Source organism: Malaclemys terrapin, chromosome 3 (assembly GCF_027887155.1).
Source record: "Malaclemys terrapin pileata isolate rMalTer1 chromosome 3, rMalTer1.hap1, whole genome shotgun sequence".
NCBI lineage: Eukaryota > Metazoa > Chordata > Testudines > Emydidae > Malaclemys > Malaclemys terrapin.
In genome coordinates this window covers 84,352,272-84,375,462 of record NC_071507.1, presented here as the reverse complement: position 1 = coordinate 84,375,462, position 23,191 = coordinate 84,352,272, and the positions used below count along the sequence as shown (strand labels likewise).

The following is a 23,191-nucleotide window of genomic DNA, read 5'->3' as shown; positions in this document are numbered from 1 at the left end:
TGGAGACAGAAACTGCCTACTCAAGACTTAAAGGAGCAGATAGAGACTGTCCGAGGGTCTTGAGAGTGGAGCTGGCCAGGAAGCAGAGCTGGGGAAACAATGGAGCCTGTTAAACAATCACATCTGCTTGGTTTGAAACTTTATACTCTCAAGAAAGAGCTTTAAATGGTATTCAAGCTTCCTCCACCAGGTGCTCAAACCTTTTCAGGCTTCGGCTCCTGCAGCTTCACAACTAAAACTTTGAGCAGCAGGCAAAGGAAGTTGGAGCACTGGTTAAAGCTTTCTCTAATGGGCGTGCCAAGTCTGAACAGAGAAGACCATCTCCTCAGTCCCACTCACAGAGAGCCTCTCTCCAGCCACTTCACAAATGAGTCTGCAGTCCCCACAGCTCCATATGCACATTTTTTTAAACCCAAATAATTCCTAAACAAAAAAAGCTTGTTAAATTAGAGTTAAGGTTGACTGTGTGTGTTTCCTCACAACAATGCAAATACTGAAAAGCAAAGAAATCGTAGGTTAACACAGTCTCCAAGTGTTAGTCCACTACCGCTCTTCCTCACCAACAGAAACACTCTCAATTTCAGTTCAACATTACTATCACCTTCAAATACAGTTGATCAGAGAACAATTCTGTTTTGCGGCAACTTGCTGAGGTGTTGAAATTAATTTTTGTTCTGCATTGGCATGAAAGCAAAACCTTTCAAACATTTTCACAAACATCAAGGGAGAGTGCATGGGTAGGGCACTGGCCTGTGGTGTGGGAGACCCCAGTTTCAAGTCCCTGCTCCCCAGCAGAGTTTTTTAATCCCAGATCATTCTGAATCTGGCAGAGCAGGAACTTGAACCTGAGTCTCCTACATCACAGGCCAAGGCCCTAACCACCAGGCTCTAGAATACTGTATAAGACTCACTTTCCCCTGCCTTAAAAAACTTCCTACCTTTTCAAAAAAGACTTCATCAAAACCAGAACATCTCAGTGAAAACAATATATTTTGATGAATTTTGTTAGTCTTAGTTTTCTCTGTTGCTGCATATTTCTTGTTTTGATCTCTTGACACTTCCTGTTTTGCTCTCCTAATCCAATCCACTTCCCTCCTGCACAGGGACTCCGAGGATACCAGAACTGTCCTCACCAATTCTTTTCTCATTAGAAGAAGCATATCACCAAAATGGATGGGGTAAGCAGTGTATTGGTGAAGTGTATTAATATACCAGTGAAACAGTTGATTTGGAATTGGCAGTTCTATGAAGTGCTGGACAAATTGTCATGACCTTGGAAGTGATTGGCTAATGAGAGTTGTTTGTGATGATGTGATGTTTCATAGACTGTGTTGTCACTGGATATCCTGCTGAAGTTTTCATATAAAGTTCTGTGGACTATTCCAGAAGACTATCTCCCCCACTTATAGTTCAATAACTTCAGTTACGATTTTATTATGCTCATTGGCCACCATATTTCCAGGAACTCAATGAACAACACTACAAGGAGTACAGCACTAATTTGAATGCTAGAAAGAATGCTGATATTTCATTGGCTCCTAGTAACATTGCTAAAGCGCAAGAAAAACAATAAAAATACACTATGCTAGAAGAAAGCCTTGTAAATATGGTAAAACAACATTCAAGGTTAGGGTCTGTGTTATGTAAATGGTGGATTCTTTGTAACTTGAAGTCTTTAAACCATGATTTGAGGACTTCAGTAACTCAGCCAGCAGTTAGGGGTCTATCACAGGAGTGGGTGGGTGAGGTTCCGTGGCCTGCAATGTGCAGGAGGTCAGACTAGATGATCATGAGGGTCCCTTCTGACCTTAAAGTCTCTGAGTTATTTTTCAGCTGTTCTCCAGATTCCTTCAAACACTTCTGTCACTTTGAGAAAATTCTTCTTCTGTTGAAAAAGTGTATTTTCACAGTTGTGGGAAAGAACTAATGCTGGAGGAGACAATAAAGATCTGGATTGTCTGAGCTGTGCTCTGTGCAAGTACGCAGTGGGGGAGAGAGAATTTTATTTAGAGAACGTTGTGTGTATCACCAACTGAAGAAGAACATTTCTGAGGGAGCCCTTTGTTAGAGTTTTGACAGCATATCACTGGAGTGCACAAGGATTTTGCTAGTCAAGATGATGAGGAAAAGGTTGATTTGAAAGAAAAGTGACTGGGAGTAGTATTTGTATGCTTAACTTTCAAACACTGTTGGGGCCAAATATTTCCATTACTTTTATTGAGACACCAGGATGTATCTAAAGCACAATTTGATCCTTTATGTCTCATACCATCAATTCTCCATTGTTTACGCAATAGAGAGAACTTGCAGAAATGAGCACTAATGTTTACACTAACTGGCTGTATTGTTTTTGCAGGTAGAACCCAACTACACAGAATATCTAGACTATACATTTGATTATGACAAAATTACATCACCATGTGACAAGAGGGAAGTCAGAAACTTCACAAAAGTATTTTTGCCAATTGCATACTCAATTATATGTGTCTTGGGCTTAGTGGGTAACATCTTTGTAGTAATGACCTTTGCTTTATATAAAAAACCCAAGTCTATGACAGATATATACCTCTTTAACATGGCCATAGCAGACATATTGTTTGTTCTCACTCTTCCATTCTGGGCAGTGAATTATGCTGCTGATAAATGGATCTTTGGTGACTTCATATGCAAAATTACCAGAGGTATTTATGCAATCAACTTCAATTGTGGTATGCTGCTCTTGGCCTTTATCAGTATGGACCGATACATTGCTATTGTACAGGCAACAAAGTCATTTAAACTTCGGGCTAGAACGCTAACATACAGTAAACTGATCTGTTTGGCTGTATGGGTATCATCAATTTTAATTTCCAGTTCCACTTTCATATTCAGTCAAAGCTACAGCCACTCCGTCAATGAAACAAATGAGATTTGTGAACACAGATCCAATAGTGAGACAAAAGGCACTACGTTGAAATTATTGCTGCTGGGTATGCAACTTCTATTTGGATTTTTTATCCCTCTGCTGTTTATGGTATTTTGCTATGCATTCATTGTCAAAACCTTGGTGAAAGCTCAGAATTCCAAAAGAAACAAAGCAATATGTCTGATTGTATTAATTGTGATTGTTTTCCTGATTTGTCAAGTACCATATAACATGGTTCTTCTTGTGACTGCCATAAATATGGGTAAATTGAATAAACTGTGTGATAGTGAAAAGCAAATAGCCTTTACGAAGTACATTACAGAAGCCCTGGCCTTCTTCCATTGTTGTTTGAACCCAGTGCTCTACGCTTTTATTGGGGTGAAATTTAGAAGTTACTTTGTGAATATGATGAAGGATCTGTGGTGCCCGAGATACAAGAAATACAAGACCAAGAGTTCAAGGATAAGTTCTGATACCTATCACTCAAGGCAGACAAGTGAAATTATGAGTGACAATGTGTCATCCTTTACTATGTAATATAACTTCAATATTATTATGAAGGAGCTTTGATTATATTCATCCAAAAATCCAAACCAATCTCATTATTCATGTCACAGCTAGTGATTTTGACTTTCCTACAACCTAAAGAGTAGTTTCTATGATCTACAGCACCCTCCATCAAAACAATTAACATAAACAGAAGAATGACACGACTATGGAAAACTCGTATTAATCACCGTCTAGCTAATGCTTATGCTGTTTTCAAATACAGGCACTTAGAATTCTCCAGAGAGATAAATTTATCAAGCAACTTCCTTGATTCTAATGAAAAATTGCAAGTTTAATTTGAACATTTCCTTGGTATTTTGGTTTTAAAACAGGGCTCATTTCAGCTATCTCATATTATAACAACAATTTTAAAAGAGTAACAACAAATTTTTAAAGAATCAAAAGGACAAATTCACCACCAGCCCAACTCCATTTATACTTATGTTATTATTCATTATTTATATTGCAGTAGTGTCTCGAGGTCCTAACTAAGACTGGGACCCCTTTGTGCTAGCATTGTACATACACATAGTAAGAGACAGTCCCCACACCACCGAGCTTGCATTCTGAATAGCCAAGACAGATAGAGAATGGGAAGGGACATGCTCAAGGTCACATAACAAGTCTGTGGTAGAATGGTCTCCTGAGTCCCCGTGCAGTCCAGTGCCCTAACTACTGACTGCTGCCTCCCTATATAGTTGTGCCTTCTTGAATTGTCCAGAGCCAATACTAGCATGGCTACTGAAGGGAATAGTATATATATTTTTAAAATACACACTGAAAGGTTTTGTAACATCTCCTCAGTTTTTATCATCTGTGGAACAGAAAATAAGGTTTATTTGAGAAGAGATATTTTCCTGATTTGGCAGTGGAACTTCAGGTTGTAGACTCCTCTGAAACTGACCATTTTGTAAATTTGTCCTTGAGAAAGGCCAAGACACCACTCTGAATATTTTTCTATTTGCTTTATTAAATGAAATTTTAAATTCACATGAGTGCTTTCTGTTTTTCATTGAAGATGGACTAACAGGGCAGTATTTGGCTCACTTGATACTCTGATATTTTATTTTATTTTATTGGACAAACAGTGACATGGAGAAAAATCCTGAAGTCTTTTCTCAGAACTTATTAGTCATTAAAATTCCTGTTGGGCTCAATTGTGCTACCTGCTAAACTGATGCAAATCTGGAGTAACTCCACAGACTTCAGAAATTGATATGATTGAGAGCAGAATTTGGCTCATTGACTGCAATGTAAAGTCTGCCAGAGTTAATACTGAGTAAGGACTTCAGTATTTGACCCGTTATGAATAAACCTTGAATACCTATACGATAAACTATAAGGATTATTAGTCAGTGCTGGAGGCATACAGTACAACCTAATCATGATCCAGCATTAAACTGGGATACATCTGTTATGTAATTTAGCTTTTTTCACATTTTATATTTACACAAGATTTCAGCAATAAAGATTCAGGATGGAAGTTAACTGATCTTTTAAATTATGCACAACACTCAGAAAAATATGTAAATAGCACAGCTACCTTAAAATGGTTGTTAGAGTTTCTTTAATACTTCTGTTTAGTTAATTAAAAGTTCTGTTTGTTATGGGAGCTCATAAAATTGTAACAGAGGTCAGAAGAGAACTAGAGAAGAAGTCTCACCCCTTCATAAACGGGATTGGTAGGAGAATATTCTAGACAGGAGCTTGGAATCTTTGAGGGAATGATTTTGGTTCTGAAGTGTAGCAGGCAATCAATTTCAGTCTGAAATGGAGGGTAGTGGGCAGAAGCAACTGCTTTGCTTCAATCTCTACAAGCACAGCTCCTTTGCAGAACAGCTGAAATATGGGGAAGTGACTAGCTAGATCCCCATAGGTGTCTGGGGAATAGTTTCTGCATATGGACCGTTCCTTTCTCAGATCAGTATAAGTTTTGGCTTTGGCAGAGTAACTACCCTTGCATGATTTTAACTGGCTGCAGAAGGGGGAAGCAGATTGGAGCCAGCAGAGTGCCTGCCAGTGGCAGCATGACAGGGCCAAGAGCTGTACCGCTGGTGCTGATGGGGTACTGAGGGAGAACACAGATGGGACATGTTACATGGGGACTGTTCTCATTGGAGCAATTCATCAATGTTTGTAAAGTAGTTTGAGATTTTCAGATATAAATGTTAAGTCTATTTTTTTCTTAAGAACATAAGAATGGCCATACTGGGTCAGACCGAAGGTCCATCTAGCCCAGTATCCTGTCTTCCGACAGTGGCCAGTGCCAGGTGCCCCAGAGGGAAGGAACAGAACAGTTCAAATGATCCATCCCCTGTTGCTATTTCCCAGCTTCTGGCAAACAGGGTAGGGACACCATTCCTGCCCATCCTGGCTAATAGCCATTGATGGACCTATCCTCCATGAATTTATTTAGTTCTTTTTTGAACCCTGTTATGGTTTTGGCCTTCACAACATCCTCTGGCAAGCAGTTCCACAGGTTGACTGTGTGATGTGTGAAAAAATACTTTCTTTTATTTGTTTTAAACCCACTGCCTATTAATTTCATTTGGTGACCCCTAGTTCTTGTGTTATCAGAAATAGTAAACAATACTTCCTTATCTACTTTCTCTACACCAGTCATGATTTTATAGACATCAGTCTGATTTTTCTGACTATCTCTCAAATTTGGAAATTAGATCTGGCTTTTATTGTTAATTAACTGTAAATTATACAAACATGATACAAAAATACAAATATTCTATATATAACGGGATTGGTAGGAGAATATTATATAGATAGATAGATAGATGGATAGATTTACCTATAAATAGCAAAGCATTCTTACTAGTAGAAATTCCAGCAAATAGAAGTTTGATAACAGATTGGCAGAAAAATAATACAGTTCCGTCTTCATTATCCTAATGTTAAATAGCTGAAACAGGGTCACTTGATTACATTGAAAATTCCTCATTCATTTTAAAAGCTCTATTATAAAGCCTATTCAATGTTTCCTCCTTCCCCTATCACTAGACACAAGTTTTGAACTGTATTTTGCTGTTTATAGTAGAAAATATCATTTAAAATGTGTTTAATATTACTTCTATGATTTTTGCAAATGAAAATGGAACTGTAACAGATTTCCTAGGTAGTGTTTGAAAAACCTGGATAAATAAAATATGCTTATTATAGTTCATATTCTGTGTATATTAAAAAAGATAAACTCCTTATCAATATTCTGTCTAATTTTTTACATCCATGTGTGGAATGAATTTTGTTATGTGCACCAATATGGAAGTGATAAGTGGCGGGGGTGGGGCCGAGAGGTTTGGGATGTGTGCGGGGGCTCAAGGCCAAAGGGTTGGGTGCAGGGGGTGACGGTTCTGGCTGGGGATGTGGGCTCTGGGGTGGGGCTGGGGATGAGGGGTTTGGGATGCAGGCTGCCTCAGGGCTGCGGCGGGGAGAGAGGGCTCCCCCCAGGGAGAGGTGGGACCGGGGGAGAGGTGCCTCTTGTCAGCCGCGGCAGCTCCAGGGCTGGGGGAGAAGTGCCTCTCCCGCCTGTACGGCCCTTGATAGCCTGCTGTTCAGGCGCGCAGCTTAGAGGGAACTTAGCTCCTTATTGAATTTTGTGTGCTTTTCTTCACACAAATCCCACGATGGTTTGCATATTATTAAATTGTGGCGTATGAGTGTTGATTTTGAAATGATAGAGGACTTGAGGAAGCACTTCCAATCCTGTTTTATCTCTGTGACCCCTGTGCAGAGGAGACCCTCCGGATCTGCTCCAGTCAGTATGGAGGTGAGGTGGGGTAGGAATGAGAGGTGGACAGACTTTGACACTGTCCCCTGACCACAGAGGACAGGACTGGGGATCTGCAAGCAACAAGGCAGTAGGAGTGCAAAGACTGAGTAGACACACATTATCCCTTCCCTAGGCTCTCCATTTTAAAATAGTTCTGAGGATAGTTGCTGGCAGGAGAAACTTTGCTGCCAGCGAGTCTGAGTGAATGGGGGAAGGTCCTGGAGCAGGTGTAGAGACACAGAGCCTCCATGCAGATGAAGCTGTGCTCCACAGGACCACCAAAATCTGCACAATTCTCAAGGAATCCTGCAGGGTTTGTGTGCTTAATTTTGTGTGACTGTGTTTAAACTCTACCCCCTCAACAGAAAAAAATTGGAAGAAACTTTTTTGGGGTTTCCTGCCAGTGGGAATGATCTGGAGCCTAGTGATTAGCATATTAGAAGCTGAAGGCATCACTAAATAGAGTACACAAAATCTATAGAACTCAATGCTATATTCGTTGCCAGCCAGCTAAATAAATGGATCATAGTTTGTTTCAAAGATGTTTTTACACAGTGGTCAAGGGGAAGTAACAAAAATACATACTTAGGTGCTTGATAAGCAGCATACAAACTGCAAGCCACCCAGAAGTCACAGTGCCGTTATCACGTATGTATCTTCATCGTTATAAAAACGTAAGAATGCCAATACTGGGTCAGACCAGTGGTCCATCTAACCCAGTATCCTGTCTTTCAGAGGGAATGAACAGAACTGGGAAATTGTTGAGTGATCCATCGTTCCTCCAGTCCCTGCTTCTGGCAGTCAGAGGTTTTGGGACACCTGGAGCATGGGGTTGTGTCCCTGACCATGTTGGCTAACAGCCATTGATGGTCCTATCCTCCATGAACTTATCTAATTCTTTTTTTAACCCAGTTATACTTTTAGCCTTCACAACATCCTCTGGCAATGAGTTCCAAAGGTAGACTGTGTTGTGTGAAAAAATGTTGCCTTATGTTTATTTTAAACCTGCTGCCTAATAATTTCATGAGGTAACCCCCGATTCTTGTGTTATATAAAGGGGTAAATAACACTTCCCTACTCACTTTTTCCACACCATTCATGATTTTATAGACCTCTATCCTATCCCCCCCTTAGTTATCTCTTTTCTAAGATGAACAGTCCCAGTCTTTTTAATCATTCCTTGTATGGAACATGAGTCCAACACCCCTAATCAGATTTGTTGTCTTTCTCTGTACCTTTTCTAATTCTAACACATCATTTCTGAGATGGGGAAACCAGAACAGCACTTAGTATTCAAGGTGTGGCCATACCATGGATTTATATAGTGGCATTATGGTATTTTCTGTTTTATTAGCTATTCCTTTCTTAATGGTTTCTAACATTCTGTTAGCTTTTTTGACTCCTGCTTCACATTAAGCAGATGTTTTCAGAAAATTATCCATGATGACTCCAAGGTCTCTTTCTTGAATGGTAATAGCTAATTTAGAACTCATCATTTTGTATGTATTGTTAGGATTATGTTTTCCAAGGTGCATTACTTTGCACTTATCAACATTGAATTTCATCTGCCATTTTGTTGCTCAGTTACCCAGTTTTGTGAGATGCCTTTGTACCTCTTCAGTCAGCTTTGGACGTAACTATCTTGAGTAATTTAGTATCATCTGCAAACTTCATCACCTCACTGTTTACCCCTTTTCCAGATCATTTATGAATATATTGAACAGCACCGGTACCAGTACATATCTGGGGGAACTTCACTACTGACCACTTTCCATTCTGAAAACTGACCATTTATTCCTATCTTTTGTTTCCTACCTTTTAACCAGATACTGATGCATGAGAAGTCCTTCCCTTTTAGCTCATGATTAAAGTTAAGTTTTAGTTATGGGTATTTTTAGTAAAAGTCATGTTCAGGTCACAGGCAATAAGCAAAAATTCACAACCCATGACCACCTTGTCTGTGACTTGTACTATATACCCCTGACTAAATCTTGAGGGGGCAGGGCGGCAGCCTGGGGGACGCCATGGTGCTTGGGGAGGGGTGGCCCTGGACCTCACTAGTGTGTGTGTGTGCGGGGGGGGCCACCGCTGATGCTGGGGGGTGAAGGGGTTGGCGGGGCTGGCAGGCTCCCTATCCAGCTCCTCGTGGCTCCCAGGAAGTGGCAACATGTCCCTCCCTCAGCTCCTAGCTCTGTGCGCTGCCCAAGCACTGGCTCCACAGCTTCCATTGGCTGGAAACCACAGCCAATGGGAGCTGCGGGGGCGGTGCCTGCGGGCAGAGGCAGTGTGCAAAGCCGTTTGCTAGGAGCTGAGGGAGGGGGATGTCACCGCTTCCAGGGAGCCTCCCAAGGTAAGCGCCGCCCACAGGCCGCCTCATCCCCACCTGCACCGAACCCCCAGCCCTGAGTCCCCTTCCACATGCTCTCAAAATCCTGCTGCTGAGGGGCGGGAAGCGAAGGGGGCGATGGCCCAAGACTGCTCTAGCAGTGGCCAGGTCAGCTGGCCCAGGGGCTGCCCGAACTCTTCAGGCAACCCCCGGGCCAGCCACACTGGCGGCTGCAGAAGTCATGGCGGTCCCTGAAAGTCACGGAATTCGTGACTTCCGTGACCTCTGTGACAAACTCGCAGCCTTAATCATGACTGCTTACTCTGCTTAAGAGCCTTTGTTGTGGGACCTTGTCAAAGGCTTTCTGAAAGTCCAAGTACACTATAGCAACTAAATCATGCTTGTCCACATGCTTGCTGACACCCTCAAAGAATTCTTATAGATTGGTGAGGCATCATTCATGTTTTCCTTTGCTAATAGTTTTTTGTTGTATAACTTCCTGTACTGTTCTTTTTTGTATTGAACCCCCTCCCCACCCACACACACACTATTAATCAAAAGGAAAAATAAAAGCCACAGGAATAACAAACTCCAGGATTTTATCATTATACTTATCACTTTATTGACTCAGCCATAATAAAGAAATAAAAGTGAATGAAACACTCCCCATCAACAAAGTGATTTGATAAATTCCTGCGGGACCCAATCCTGCTCTCTTTGAAGCCAATCTGAGTTTAAATAAAAGTAGAAGTGGAACCTTTGGCCAAAATTTTCAAATCTGGGCGCCTTCAATTAAACTCCCAAATCTATCATTTAGGCATCAGGGGAAAAAAAGGAGTCATAACTTCTATTGACGTGAATGATTCAAACTACTGAAAATCAAGCTGCTTTTAAGTTTACCTTTAGGAACCCAGGTTTGAAAATGTTGGCTTTTGTCTCAAATATATGGAAAGTGAGATTAATTGGAGATTTCTTAGCAATCTTGCTAGTGCCTGCTACACTACCCGCACTTAAAGCAGAAGTCCCGTGCAAAAAAACACGTTCTGCTACACTTGATTGGGCTGTTGATAGCACCTCAAGAATGACATTTTCCATGTCCTCCTTACACTCTTACTCACGGTTTGCCCTCATTACCTTACTCAATGTCTGATATGTAGTGAGTGAAACGTGAGGGCCGCTGACAAAGCAGACAACATTGTCTGTCTCCTGGACGTGATGCCCTAGGACTGAACATAGAAAAAAGTGTCTTTATGCAAAAGGATCAGCTCCTTTATAGCGTCTGTAACCACGTCCCCTACCGCTAACAAGCACCAGGCATCCGAGAACACCCAGCCAGGTATGCGGGCACTAAGCAGAGACTCCCTGTGCTGCAGGGAGCTGTCTGTACATTAGGGAGGAGGGGTATTTCCAGGGGTGCAAATAGGGCGGTACCCTCCAGTACGCAGTACCGGCAAGAGATTTTTAGTGGGTACGGGGTACAGGAAAGACTTGGGGCTAGCCCCCTCCCCCTTGGGGGGGGGCTGCACTCTGCTTCTTAAAGGAGCAGAACGCAGCTGGGAAGGACATTCATTCTTTATATGGCTTTAACAGCACAATACGTATGCTAACCAACTTAAACGAAGGCTTTGTTTAAGCTTGTTAGCATACGTATTGTGCTGTTAAACTGGTCAGGAGTCCTCAAGAAAGGAGGGGTGGGGGGGACGGAAATTGTTTAAACAGTGTTTTTTATTATGTTTCTCCCCATTGGTCTGGATGATCCATGACATCCATTCTGCATCACATCAAGTCCGAATCATTACAGGAATGCCTCTGCTTGAACTGACCAGAGGATGTTTGGATTCTGATGTCAGCCCAGTTCTGCAACCTGATGGGAATCAGGTGTTGTCCCTGGTGTATCTAAAATTCCTCTTTGCAGCTAAACTAGTCTAACATGCATTTTGTTAACTGGAACTGGAGCAGCAAAACAAAGAAAACAAATGCCTCATTTTCCAGCTTTGTGGGTGAGAGAACTATAAGTGAAGATTATAATGCCAGACACTGACAGCCTTAAACCAGCCAGCTGCCTCAGGAATCTGCCAAGAACTTTGCTGAAAATATATTCCTAATCTTAGCAACGGAGCTAAGATTTATCACACATTTGCCCACCTTTATTCGAATGAAGCTCCTTCTCATCTGAGAGTTCAGGCATTGTCAGTTTCCTCCAGAACAATTTACAAACTTGGAACCTAATCCTGCAAACCCTTCATCATTTGATCAATTCCATTGACAACAATGGGACTATTTGCATGACTATGGAGCACTTTTTGGGGTAAAAGTTTCAGGAGTCTGTTCCTATAAAAAGAACAGGAGTATGCATCCGAAGAAGTGGGCTGTAGTCCACGAAAGCTTATGCTCTAATAAATTTGTTAGTCTCTAAGGTGCCACAAGTACTCCTGTTCTTTTTGCGGATACAGACTAACACGGCTGCTACTCTGAAACCTGTTCCTATAAAGGAAGTTGAATCCCTCTTGAAATGCAATGTTTGGGTACGATACCATAAAGCAGTTTAGGATATAGTTCTACTTAAAATTTGTCTTTTAATAAGTCATACATATGCTGAAAAGACTCCTCACCCAACTTCCATATTCTATATAAACAGGGACGGGGAGAGTGTGGGGGCCCTGGGAAGAGTCACATGGAGTAGGAAGTCACAGAGGGTCCTGTGGCACCTTTAAGACTAACAGAAGTATTGGGAGCATAAGCTTTCGTGGGTAAGAACCTCACTTCTTCAGATGCAAGTCCTTTAAGACTAACAGAAGTATTGGGAGCATAAGCTTGGGACCCTCTGTGACTTTTTACAGATTCAGACTAACATGGCTACCCCTCTGATACATGGAGTAGGGTTACCATATCTAGCAAATAAAAAAAGAGGACCCTCCATGGGTCCTGACCCCGCCCATTCCCCAGCCCCGCCCTAGCCCCGCCCCTTCCCCACCCTAACTCCGCCCCTCCTCCCTCCCACTTCCAGCCATGCGGAAAGGGCTGCCCGAGCGCTACCGGCTTCACAGTTTGCCGGGCAGCCCCCAGACCCTGCGCCCCCGGCCGGCACTTCCCCAGTGCAGTTGGAGCCCGGGAGGGGAAGCGCCCAGCTGGGGGCGCAGGGTCTGGAGGCTGCCTGACAAACCGTGAAGCCGGTAGCACTTGGGCTTCGAGCCGCTGCGGCCGGAGGCTCTGCTCCTCCCCTGACTCTTCAGCTCTGTTTAAGAGCCGAGCTGCCCCAGCGCTACTGGCTTCGGGCAGCCCCCATGCCTCCGGACCCTGCGCCGCCGGAGCCCGGGAGGAGAAGTGCCTGGCCGGAGGCTGGGGTCTGGAGGCAAGGGGGCTGCCTGAAGCCCATAGCGCTCGGGCAGCTCGGCTCTTAAACAGAGCCGAAGAGTCAGGGGAGGAGCAGAGCCGCCATTTTCCTGGACATGTTCGGCTTTTTGGCAATTCCCCCCAGACGGGGGTTTGAGTGCCGAAAAGCCGGACGTGTCCGGGAAAAAGAGGACGTATGGCAACCCTAACATGGAAGGTCACGTGAGGAAGTCACATGCCCCCCTTGTGTCCCTCCCGTGAGTGCAGTACGGGGAAGAAATGATTTCTACTTGTACCACTGGGTATTTCAATTGGGGCGGGAGGCCGCCTGGCAGCCCTGCGGGTAGCTCCCGAGCCTGGCCCCGGTTACTTTGCAGAGTAGTTCCAGGCCCGGTGGACTCCCTGGTGCGCCACCGCTACCATACGCAGGGACCCGGGGAAGGGCGACCCCCACGGGCACACGGCACCTACCCAGCTGCTCAGCGAAGCAGCGCCCAAGTGCCACGATCTGCCTCCCACATCCCTCAGGCCCCTCCCCCAGCTATCTCTGCCCCGCCCCTCAGGGAATCAGGTCCCGGCCACACCCCCAGCGCGCTTCCCACTTGCCCCCTCCCGAGTTGGAGTGGGGGCCGCGTGCGCCTCACGGTGGTGGTTCCACCCCCCCCCAGCCCCACCCGCGCGCCTGGCTCGGCCCCGCCCCCGGCCTGCTGGGGAATAACGGCGGCGGCAGCGTCACCTCCATTTCTTCCAGGGGAGCGGCCGTAGAGCGGTGTGTGGGGGGAGGGGTGATGCGGGGCATGGCTTTGGGGAAGGGGCGGGGGAGCCGCATGGCTGTGGGGAGGGGCGATGGGTGGCGAAGAGGAGGACTCTGGGGAAGGGGTGATGTGTGGGGGCGGGGCAGGGCTCTGGGGAGTGGGAGGGGTGATGATAGGTGAGTCGTAGTTATGGGGAGGGGTGATGAGTGATTTGGGGGGAGGAGAAGGCGGGGGGGGGCGGTCGGAGAAACGTGTGGGGGAGGGGGGCGTAAGGGATTATAGGATGCAAGGAGCGTCATTGTCAGCTAGACAGGTCCAGAGAGAGACTGACAGTAACTCTTCTTTCACAGTTGCTGCCTCTTCGTCCATGGTTTGGGATGCTCCAGGCCGTGGTGCAGGCAGCTGTAGTGTACATAATACAAAGTAATAATTACACTGCAGAGCCCATGAATTATAATAATTAACATAGGTAAGGGGCATCTGGAGTGAAGAGAGTAAGGAGAAATAAAATAAGCTTTGCTCCCCAGATTCAGACTGAAATCTACCTACTCCTCCCCTAGGAAAAGAAACAAATCGACCATTTAGCAAACAGGAGAAAAGAACAAATTGTATGTAAGAGTCTCACATTCTCCATATTTTTCTGATGAAGAGTGTTCTCAAATTAACCAAAGATAAATGAATTGTCTGTGAGCAAGTTAGATTAGGTAGGTGGCTTGATTTACTGATTGTTCTGGTACAAAGATCCCTTAACAAATCCCTTGGAGGTACAGTTAGGTAAGTATCCCAGAGGTGACCTATCTGCCTCTGAAAGGAATAAGGTGAGGGAAAGGTTAAAAAAAGCTCAAATGGGTTATGAAATTAATTCAATCTGCTCCTGAATAGGCAGCTTTCTGTAGTTAGTTTCAGGTTCTTATGGTTTTTGTCTTGAATATAACTGATAGCTACAATATGAAAGTATGACTTGTGAATAGTATTATCTCATAAAAGTCAAAGATAGCAAAATATTGAAGAGACTTAAGCCATTGGCATATCAAATATAGAGGAAATAAAGGTAAAAATGTATGGGAATCTAAAGGAGGTACTTCTTGCAAGAGACTTCACAAGGGGCACTCGTTTGCAATTTTCTTAGTTCTCAAGATCTGTCTGTGGAAGTCAGGCTTTTTCACCTACCCCAAAATGCCTTTCAAATGGGAAGATCTACATTTTAAGGGTAGGTTCATTTCAACAGGTCTTAAGCTACCAGCCTGATTCTTTTTCTCTGTTTCTGCCCCCACTTTATCCTCTTATTCTGTTTTTCCTTCCTTCCCTTCTTTATTTTTTCTTTCTTTCCTTTCTGTTTTCCCATCCAGCTTTGATACAAAAACACAGTCTTACTGCAGCATTGCATATCTTGTAAAATTAGCTACTTTATTTAAAATGTACCCCAAGTATGGCCTGATTCAGTTTCCATTGAAGTGAATGGAAAGAATCCTATTGACTTCAGCAGACTTTGAATCAAGTGTTTAATAAGCAATTACTGCAATCGCTGGTTTCAGAGTAGTAGCCTGTTAGTCTGTGTCAGCAAAAAGAACAATGAGTACTTGTGGCTCTAAGTCTCTAAGGTGCTACAAGTACTCCTCGTTCTTTTTGCATTTTAACTGCTACTTCCTGCAGGCTAGGTAAGAAGCAAAAATGTTACCTCTGAAGTCCCTGGAACTGCTGGGGCATCTTCTCCTGGCTTCCCCCCAGTCTGGAGTGATGCAGAGAGAATTCTTTGGAGACAGTGCTTTAATTTTCATCCTCTTCAGCTGCAGTTCTAAAAGTGGTTTGTACTCTTAAAAGTGACTTTGTAAAAATGGCATCATGGGGTTTCACATATATTATATCAATATTTTCATATTAAATTTTCTCAGTTTACAATTTGAGTTTCTAACTGCCAACTATGCAAACTCAGCATATGATCTGAAAATCAAGCTACATGCCTTCTGCCTTTTGAATCACCACTATTAATACAAATTCTGGCAGGCCAAATGCTGCCCTTACTTACACCTGTACAGCCTGTTTGCCCAAGTGTACCTATTGAATCCTGGTAGTGGGTGGGCGCAAGCCTGCCCCTGTCTATGGGCCCTTCCCCTAGCCTAGGAGCTACTGAATCGGAGTTCAACCTGAGTACATAATTTGAAGGCTTTTGGATTGCACAAGCAGCCTTGAAAATGGAGCCTAATTAGCAAGAGTAATAAAAAATTATTTTTTTCAACAATAGATATAGTTGTGACTGAATATTAACAAAGATCAGATCTGTTAAGTAAGGACCTGAAGCTGCATCCATTGATTTGAGAGATTCAGGATTAGGCCATAAGAGAGTAGAGTTTTTACAGTTATTTTCAGGATAGAACCACACTTGGAGAGTTTCTTCTGCTTCCTTTGTATTCCTCTTGGCATTCAGTTTAGTCAGAGGAGCAATAAAGAAAGCACCTGGAGCTAAATCCACAAAAGGACTTAGGTGCTTAACTCCCACTGTACATGCTTAAAGCCAACATTTAGGTGCTACTGAGCTCCTCAGAACCATGGCTCAACTGTCACCTAAATTCCCTAGGTTTCCCTAACTTTCTGCTGGTGGGAATGTGCAAAACTGCCTAATTCCTGATGCTGCTGAGCTGCTCAGACCTAAACTCTGGCAGGATTCTCAGATTAGGCTATTCCCCCCTGCCAACTGATCAGGATGCTCTGAGCATGTCTAACCTGCACGAGACAGCTGGGGGCAAGCAGATCAGGAATTTTTGGGGCTAGCTGAGGTATGAGTTGTAGTAGCCACACTCACCTGGAGTGTGAGACTCTGCCTGATTTGGAGCAGGGAATTGAACTGAGATCTCCACTCCCAACTGAGTGCTTTAATCACCAGCCTAATGGGTATTCCTGGGTGGGTCTCTTTCAATTCCCTCCTGTTGGAGCTGTGCCGCTTTGTAAAACAAATTAAGCGTTGGCCCCAGGGAGAGTGAGAATGTCTCTCCACAGAGTATGACTTCCTCTTCTTTCAGGAGACACCACTGCATACCCTTGAGCTTGCAATTTCACTTCAAATCAGGCAGAATGGGGATTTGAAAATAGGTCTCTCTTATCCCAGCGGAGTGCCTTAACCAATTGACTGGAATGTGGTGGTGCTCTCTTTTTATTTGTGTGGGAAAAATTGAGCTGGCTTCGGTGCCTAACACCCAGGAAGGATTCATGGTTTTGAATCCTAAGCAGAGGGAATAGGGTGACCAGATGTCCCGATTTTATAGGGACAGTCCCGATTTTTGGGTCTTTATCTTTTACAGACTTCTATTACCCCCCACCCCCGTCCCGATTTTTCACATTTGCTGTCTGGTCACCCTAAGAGAGAAGTACCTACCTAAACCCTAAAGTTAAGCACCTCGCTACCTTTGAAGGGAGGGGGTTTAGTCCCCACTCCTTTCCTCAACATTTTCCACTGGCTAACGTAGGCACCTAACTTTCCCCATGCATTATATAGAGAGCCTACATGCCTCACTTGGGGCTGTGAATTGCATTGGGCAATGCCTTAGACTCTGTGGATCTAGCCTCTAAAAACTCCCTGCCCTGCTTCAAAGTGCCATTGGTTCCTTTTGATGGATGCAGCAGTAGCAGAGCTAGCCCTACACTAACTCAGTGAGAGCACCAGTAGTTTAGGAGGAGGTGTTATAGAAGTTGCAGCAATTGTAATTATATAAACCCAGGAAATTGAGACTTAAGGTTAAACTTACATTAAGGTATAGAAATGTACAAGAGCACCTAACAAACCTTGACTCTGCTCTATAGTGATGTCATGAAATAATCATATTATGATTAAGAAATTTTAGTGTGTGATTTTTAGACAGTAGATTTTTTTCTATTTCTCATTGTCATCATGACAAGATATTTCTATAGTAACAGACATTTTGTTTTTGTACAGTATTATAAATCTATTTAATTTTCTTTTGTGTTTGTACATTTTTAATCAAACTACTTTTTAAGACTAAAATAATGTATTTTATATAGGTCGTAATTTCCTGTCATGATTAAAGGGAGAAGGATACGTACTGTGCTGCATCATGCCATGCACAGATTGGAGAAAGATGATAATGCTGATAATCTCCGGAAAGAGTCGTCATTTTTCTATCCTCCCCCAGATGGGGGTTGGGGTTGGGTTGTGGTGCTGGCTGCATGTACTCACTCTTTGCTTGTCAGTGGATTCCACAATGCTTTTGGTGTGTACATGATTTCCTTACTTGAGACTTTCCAGTCAAGTAGGTCACGAACAGGTAGGTCATCCATGTATAATGTGAAACCAAGGCTTGATGTTTCTGTGCAGGTAGCTCAAAACTAAATCAATCTTTTTTGATACCATATCATGTTGAAAACTCACCTAATTTACTGTCTGCTGTTACCACTAAAGTGATCATCTTTAAAAAAAGAATAATCACCTTTTGTCATATTGTGGTGTTTGAATTTACCATGATATTTGTGGTATTTAATATATTCCTATGCTTGGCATGAGAACGACTAGAAAGTTAAATACAGTGACATATGAAGATTTTTTTTTTTCATTGAATACCACTTTAGGTCTCCCATGAAATTACTGCTTTCCGGTTTTCTTCTTCTCATTGAATATGTATGTTTCAAATTATTTTTCCCAAATGTGTTACATTTTGCAAGCTGAATTTTATTTTATAATTTTCTGTTAATCTTTGGTAACCACTTTTGGTCCCCCACTGTATCGTTTCTCTGTCCACATTGGTATTTGGACTGTCTCCTAATGTAGTACCACCTACACATTTCATTAAGGTGTTATTTACGCTCACGTCTATATTATTAATGAAGATATCAATTAAGCCTGACTCTAATGTCAACCCTGGCAGCAGCCAACTACACACCTGCCTCCCTAAATGGGTAAATTGCTATATTACCTTTTGATCTGTTCACAGTACTTCAGATGATTACCAGCCTATGGACCAGTGTCTGTCCTAGGCTTAGATCGTTTTATCACAGGATTGGGTGGTCATTAAGGATCTGATGGCAGCTCTTTATTCTCAAGTGTCAGTTTCTATGATCCCCAATGCAAGTTAGAGTAGCCTAGGGACAATTTTGTGCTGGGCAGCTGTGATTAGATTCTGATCAGAAAGGGTAGCATAAAGTGACTGGAACTTGGGGAGAGATCCAGTCGCTATGTGTTAGTGCTCATAGCTGAGCCAGTATACATTACATTTTTAATTAGGATTTCATAAGACCCTAAAATCCAAATACACTATATTCTCTTTTCTATTCATCCACTTGTTTTACTATCTTATTAAAATCAGTTAGATTTGTAAGTTTATCTGGCTGTTATAAACTCATACTGTTTATTGCTCAAGGGTCTGTTACTCTCTGGGGCCAGATTGTGCTTAACCCCTGGCCCTGGGCAGGTGCACAAGGGAGGAATAGGGCACAAGGAAGGCCAGCCCCCTCACCCTTATGTCCTCTATGCAGGGGCAAGACACAATGGTACACCTAGTGCAGGTGTTACCTGCTCCTCACCTCAGCGGGCTCCTAGAAAAAAGCATGTAGGGCTTGATCCTGCTCTCATTGAAAGTCAATGATAAAACTCTCACTAACTTCCCTGGGGCAGGATCAAACACCTATAGAGGGGTCAATCCAGTGGTGTCCCATATAGCCCCAACCAATGTTTAACTTGTGGGAATCGTGTAAAAATGAATGATATAACTTCGTTAGAACTTTTTGGTGACTTCTAAATTTAAAATTTAAATGATTGAAAGTTTAATAATGTTCACATTATGGTATTCAATTTTGATCTTATTACAAAAATAAAGAGAAATTTGTGATCAATATACTGCATTATAAATACAGGGGGGTTTTGTTATTACATTTACATAATGCTAAGTAGTTAATATTCTGGGTGCCTGATAATTTACAACTTCTCACCTTGGGTCACTCAGCCCAAAACTGGTGTGCAGGTAGGCACAAAAGACTACGTGGTATTTGGGAGTTGCTGAAAGTAAGGAAATGTAGAGGGAAGAACATGAAAAATGCAGAAAGAGAGGAGAGGGGAAGAAAGGAAAATGGGGAAGGAAGAAAAACAAAGGGTAGAAGTAGTGGTTACCTGAAAAGGGAACATATTTTCACAGTGGTGGGATTGAGGGTAGCATATAGTCTACATTTGTATCCTGGCCACTACTGCCTATAACTGCAAGTAAAATTTGTTTCTCTGCCTTGAATGAGTTTCATGCCTCTGGTGTAATGTGTCTGATTTTTTACTAGAAGTACAAAGTAAATACTGAATTATTAATTTGCTATATTTGTAAAGTTAGTTTAACACAATGTAATTTAATACATTTTCCCTTTGTGAAAGATTTTAAAAGCTGTGATTTAAGCCACCTTGAGCTACTTCTGCTATTATTTCTGAAATTGCTTTTAAATGTTAATAAAATGCACTGGTATAATAATTAGAAATTTTAAACAGAACCTTGTGAAGTGCTGAGGCTGCAGTGAAAGTAGAGGGCACTTAGTACCCACAGTATCCAGTATTTGATGATAGAAGTACAAGTATACCTTGGAAGTAGTAAGTATGTACATCCTCAACTGGTAAAAATGTCAGCATACATGCATTGACTATGACAACTGACAGAGGTGGAGTATCTGGCACTTAATCTGATGTCATTGTTACGGTTTTATTTAATGCATTTAATTGCAAAAGTATATTTTTCTTTTTCAGCCTGGATTGGATCAGTCAGTTATGGTTTCATTATGATTTTTGGTCCCGTTTCTGGAAAACTTTTGCAGAAATATGGAGCCATCAAAGTAGCAATATTTGGAGCTCTGGTTGTCATGTTAGGTGTTGTTTGTTCCTCTTATGCTGGTGATATACGTGTTCTGTTTTTAACCCATGGAATCCTAGTAGGTGTAGGATCAAGTTTCGCTTCTACTCCAGGTAACTTGATTTTATTTATTTACCAGTAGACCAGGATCTTAGGCAAAAATGTAGCAAGCTACACACAAAATAATTTAAAAAATTAACGAATATCAGTGTTTGGTTTGTTTTTAAATTCCTCCTTCCATTGCTTAAATAAAAAGTGGAGGATAAAGTTGCATGACCTAATGAAGAAAACACATTCTTCATTCAAAAATATGAATTGGATGCATGCATCTTGCATTTGTGATGGGCAGTACAGTTCTTAAGATATTCCTTTTTTCCATTCTAAAATAATAATGATCATTATATGTGTGCAAGAGAAATTATAATAAACAAAAATTTTTTTGAAAAGCTTTGGGAACTAGATGATTTATGGGATTAATAATGAAATAAGTCTTTCCTATCTATTCTGCTATTTCAAATTTGATCCATATTAATATTGATAAAAATCATTAACATTTTACAGTTTTGTGCAGGTTTATGTGAAATGTATTGATATTCTCAGACCATCTACTTGTGTGTGTGTGTGCGCGCGCGTAGGATAGCTCCCTTTTATGGACAGCCAGCCAGTAGCTATAAAATCCCTCTTACTAGCTGTTCTCTAATTGCTCTACCTGTAAAGGGTTAAAAAGTCTCACTGCTATGCATAGGTAAAAGGAAGTGAGTGGGCACTTCCAATGGGAAGGCTAGAACTTTTTAAAATTAAGAAAAAACTCCCCTTTTGTCTGTCTGTCGGGTTGTTCTCCCAGAGAGAGGTGGACAGGGCTGCAGCTATGCTGTAAGAAGCTTGGGCCAGGTATGAAAAAATCATCAGTATCATACCTAGAAACTTCTCATTTAAAAGCCCAGATATGTAAGTAGTTCAGGAAATGTCTAGGAAGACACGATTAGGTTTCTCTCTTTTATTTCTTTATGGCTTGTGGATTCCTCTGTGCTAATCCCAGGTGCTTTTGTTTTGCTTGTAACCTTTAAGCTAGACCTCAAGAAAGCTATTCTTGGTGCTTAATCCTTGTAGTTGCTCTTTTAAAATCTAGCAATAGCCTGAGTTCCCAGATGTATTTTCTTTCTTTTTTTAAAATAAAATGTACCTTTTTAAAGAACAGAATTGAATTTTTGTGTTGTAAGAGGTTTGTGCACATGTTGGTTAATTAGCTGGTGGGAACAGCTGACTTCCGTTTTTTTCTTTCTCAGCTCTTCCCCGGGGGGTGGGGGGGGGTTAAAGGGCTTGAGGGTACCCCACAGGAAGGAATTCCCAAGTGCACCTTCCTGGGCTCTCAAAGTGGTTCTGCATTTGGATTGTGGCAGCATCTACCAATCCAAGGTCAGAAAAAAGCTGTAACCTTAGGAGTTTAATAGAAGCCAGTATTAATTTTTAGAATCCTTGCGGTCCCCCACCTTCTGCACTCAAAGTGCCAGAGTGGGTAATTAGCCTTGACAGTATGTATCCCAGGTGTCCACTTCACAAGCACTGACACTGATTGGCATGCTTTTTGGTAGTCTCAGCAGAGAGGCAAAAATGGAATTGGATTAGAGGCTGAATGACCTCACTCACCTATGTAGATGGTCTTTCAAAGGCAGGGTTGAAGCACATTGATTGGGCAGTATGGTGAAAATATTATTCCTGCTGTACCAGCTCTGTGGATAGAGGCCTTCCTTTGTAATGTTAATTAAGCATAAGTACTCATTTTGTTTTACAAGTGAAAAAGATTACAAATGTCATGGACTTTTCACAAAGAGCATTAGTATTTTTAAATGGAAAAAAATCTATTCAGGAAACAAATATATTTCCTGTTGAATTTTCAATATTGTTTCCTGTTCTAGACTTAATTAGGTTGCATATAGTTGCCAGCATGCAAAACATTCTAATAGATGAAGCTCTGTACAAAATAAGGTTGTCAACCCTCTAGGCAGTAGAGTGTTTTGTGTGTATTTTGATGAATTTTTAGGTAGCAGTAGTTCTCAACCTTTCCAGACTACTGTACCCGTTTCAGGAGTCTGATTTGTCTTGTGTACCCCCAGGTTACACTTCACTTAAAAACTACTTGTTTACAAAATCAGACATAAAAATACAAAAGTGTCACAGAACACTATTACTGAACAATTGCTGACTTTTTCATTTTATCTTTATGAAATTTTAGTTTGTACTGACTTCGCTAGTGCCTTTTATGTAGCCTGTTGTGAAACTAGCAAATATCTAGATGAGTTGATGTACCCCCTGGAAGACCTCTTCGTACCCCCAGGGGTACATGTACCCCTGGTTGAGAACCACTGACCTAGAGGACTAAACTAAAAAATCCACTAAATCCCACATTGTCTACCATATATATTGTATCGTGATGTTGTAACAATACACACTGATGTTTCATCATAATGACATTGCAAAAACATAGGAAAGCCACTATTACAATTGCAAAATCACTGTACGTACAAAACTAATGGTAAGAGAATGCCAAATGTTTGGAGTTTGGTGTTGATTCTGAGAAACATCCTAAAGTTCTAATGCTTATCTGGGCATATGGAGCCTTGCTTCAGATGTCATTGTATCCCTCTCCACAAACTGCCCTTGGGCCTCTTCTGTTCATATATTTTAAGCCCAAAGGGACCAATACAATCAGTTAGT

General features: G+C 42.1%; 2 protein-coding genes across 5 annotated transcripts in view; both read left to right on the top strand.

Moving 5' to 3' along the window:
- The window catches only part of LOC128834119 (C-C chemokine receptor type 6-like), a 143,718-nt gene extending 137,068 nt beyond the window's left edge, over positions 1 to 6,650 (top strand). For all 4 annotated transcript variants that reach the window (XM_054022631.1, XM_054022630.1, XM_054022636.1 and 1 more), the window contains 2 exons: positions 1,104 to 1,178; positions 2,357 to 6,650. In XM_054022631.1, coding sequence (XP_053878606.1) covers positions 1,170 to 1,178; positions 2,357 to 3,442 — 1,095 coding nt within the window. In that variant the 5' untranslated portion in view covers positions 1,104 to 1,169 and the 3' untranslated portion in view covers positions 3,443 to 6,650. The remainder of the gene's footprint in view (positions 1 to 1,103; positions 1,179 to 2,356) is intronic.
- An 11,158-nt stretch (positions 6,651 to 17,808) lies between these two features.
- Positions 17,809 to 23,191, top strand: part of LOC128834811 (uncharacterized) — a 46,862-nt gene continuing 41,479 nt past the window's right edge. The window contains exons 1-2 of the mRNA XM_054023927.1: positions 17,809 to 17,926; positions 20,374 to 20,589. Coding sequence (XP_053879902.1) covers positions 17,881 to 17,926; positions 20,374 to 20,589 — 262 coding nt within the window. The 5' untranslated portion in view covers positions 17,809 to 17,880. The remainder of the gene's footprint in view (positions 17,927 to 20,373; positions 20,590 to 23,191) is intronic.